This window comes from Apteryx rowi, unplaced genomic scaffold (genome assembly GCF_003343035.1).
Source record: "Apteryx rowi isolate R43461 unplaced genomic scaffold, aptRow1 scaffold_90, whole genome shotgun sequence".
Classification (NCBI taxonomy): domain Eukaryota; kingdom Metazoa; phylum Chordata; class Aves; order Apterygiformes; family Apterygidae; genus Apteryx; species Apteryx rowi.
The window spans coordinates 2,649,939-2,651,692 of NW_020451205.1; the positions used below are offsets into that span (position 1 = coordinate 2,649,939).

Genomic DNA, 1,754 nt, shown 5'->3' on the forward strand with positions numbered 1-1,754 from the left:
CCCGGCCCGCCGCGGGCTGGGCAGGCGGCTCCCGCGGGGAGGCCCGACCCCACCGGCCCCCACTGGCCCCCACCGGCCCCACCGGCCCCACACCCACCGGCATGGCCGAACGCGGCGGCGGCTCCGGCGCGGCGGCTCGGGCGGAGGAAGGGGCGGGCCGCGCTCTGCTCTGCTCTGCTCTGCTCCGCTCCGCTCCTGCGGGCCGCGCCGGCCCTGCCCGCCGGCCCCCCGGGCCTTCCCCGGCCCCCCCGGAGACCCTTCCAGCCCTGCATCGCCCTCCCCGGCCCCACACAGACCTCTCCCGGGCCCACACGGCCCTCTGGCCCCACACAGACCTCCGCAGCCCCACACGACTGCAGCCCTGAACAGCCCCCCCGGCCCCTGACAACCCCCTTGCGCTGTACAGACCCCCCCAGCCCCGCACAGCCCCCCCGGCCCCCCACAAACCCCTTGCTCTGTACAGACCCCCCCAGCCCGCACAGACACCCCTGACCCACATGCACCGCAGCTCTGCGTGGGCTCCCCCTGGCCTACACAGACCCCCCCAGCCCCGCACAGACCCCTTGCACTGTACAGCCTCTCCCCTCCCTGGCCCCACGCTGACCCCAGCCCCACATAGGCCCCCCCAGCCCTCTCCATCCGTTCAGGCCTCCCAGCCCTGCACAGACTGTGGCCCTGCACGGGCTCCCCCCAAACCCACACAGGCCTCCCCCAGCCCCCTATAGACCCCTTGCTCCATACAGGCCTCCCAGCTTCACACAGACCCTGCACCCCCTATAGGGTAATATATATCAGAGTGATATATACACTCTGATATATATATGTGTGTGTGTGTGTGTGTATAATGTATAATATTTAATATATATCCCAGCCCTTCCCCCCGGCCTGCCCCCACCTCTCCCAGGCAGCGGGCAGGCTGGGAGCCAGGTTTGCCCCCTCTGTTACACAAAAGCTGAGCTGTTATTAGGGAGCAGATGGACTCTGGGTTGATCTGTGGAGCAGCACTGGCGTAAATGCAGGCGTGCATCCCCAAGCGGGGATGACCCAGGCCTCGCCGTAGTTTGACTTAACTTTAACGTTGCACCGGCAAAATCATTCCCATTGTATTAAGTTCTAGCTAGTTGCCTGCCAGGTCCTGGCATAGCTCCACAAAAAGAGTGGTTTTCAAAAGATTTTGCAAAGTCATCCATGGGCCAATAACTGGGCTTAACTAAACAGAAACACAGGGAGAGTGGTGCAATTGAAGAGAGATACAGTTGCTACTGCATAGAGAAAAGGCTACAACAAAACAGGAGTAGCAGAGCTAATGCCTTTTTTGGTACTGGTATGAATTGGTTTAGGCCAAACTGCCCTGTTTGTAGCAAGCCTTACCCAAACTGCACTTGATGCCAGTGTTCATATACCATTTGGCCTGTTCTTATACTAACCACGAAGTGCTTTTAGTAGCTTTTTAGGGATAGCTATTTAATTCTTGCATAATTGTTTTTCTCTGACAGCACTACAGCTTAACTACAGCCTGCTCCTTCAGTTATATTTTTCTTTCTGTTTTTCTTATACTAATGTTAGAGAATATTGAACTGAAGCTGTCTAGAATTAATTGCTTAGCATAACTTGCTTAGCATTAGYAGCKAAATTTGCTGAAGCCTTMGGCCTCAGGCTGTGAACTTGCTGTGAACTTTTACTTAGATAAGTAAAAGGGGGCCCCAGAGCCGGTTCAAGCTGGAGGGATAAAGAAGTTACACGGACAGCAGGAG

General features: G+C 57.7%; 1 protein-coding gene across 2 annotated transcripts in view; it reads right to left on the minus strand.

The window, feature by feature from the left end:
- ATOX1 (antioxidant 1 copper chaperone) overlaps positions 1-132 on the minus strand; it is a 4,968-nt gene extending 4,836 nt beyond the window's left edge. For both annotated transcript variants that reach the window (XM_026091347.1, XM_026091345.1), the window contains exon 1: positions 98-132. In XM_026091347.1, coding sequence (XP_025947132.1) covers positions 98-103 — 6 coding nt within the window. In that variant the 5' untranslated portion in view covers positions 104-132. The remainder of the gene's footprint in view (positions 1-97) is intronic.
- Between the last annotated feature and the right edge of the window lie 1,622 nt (positions 133-1,754).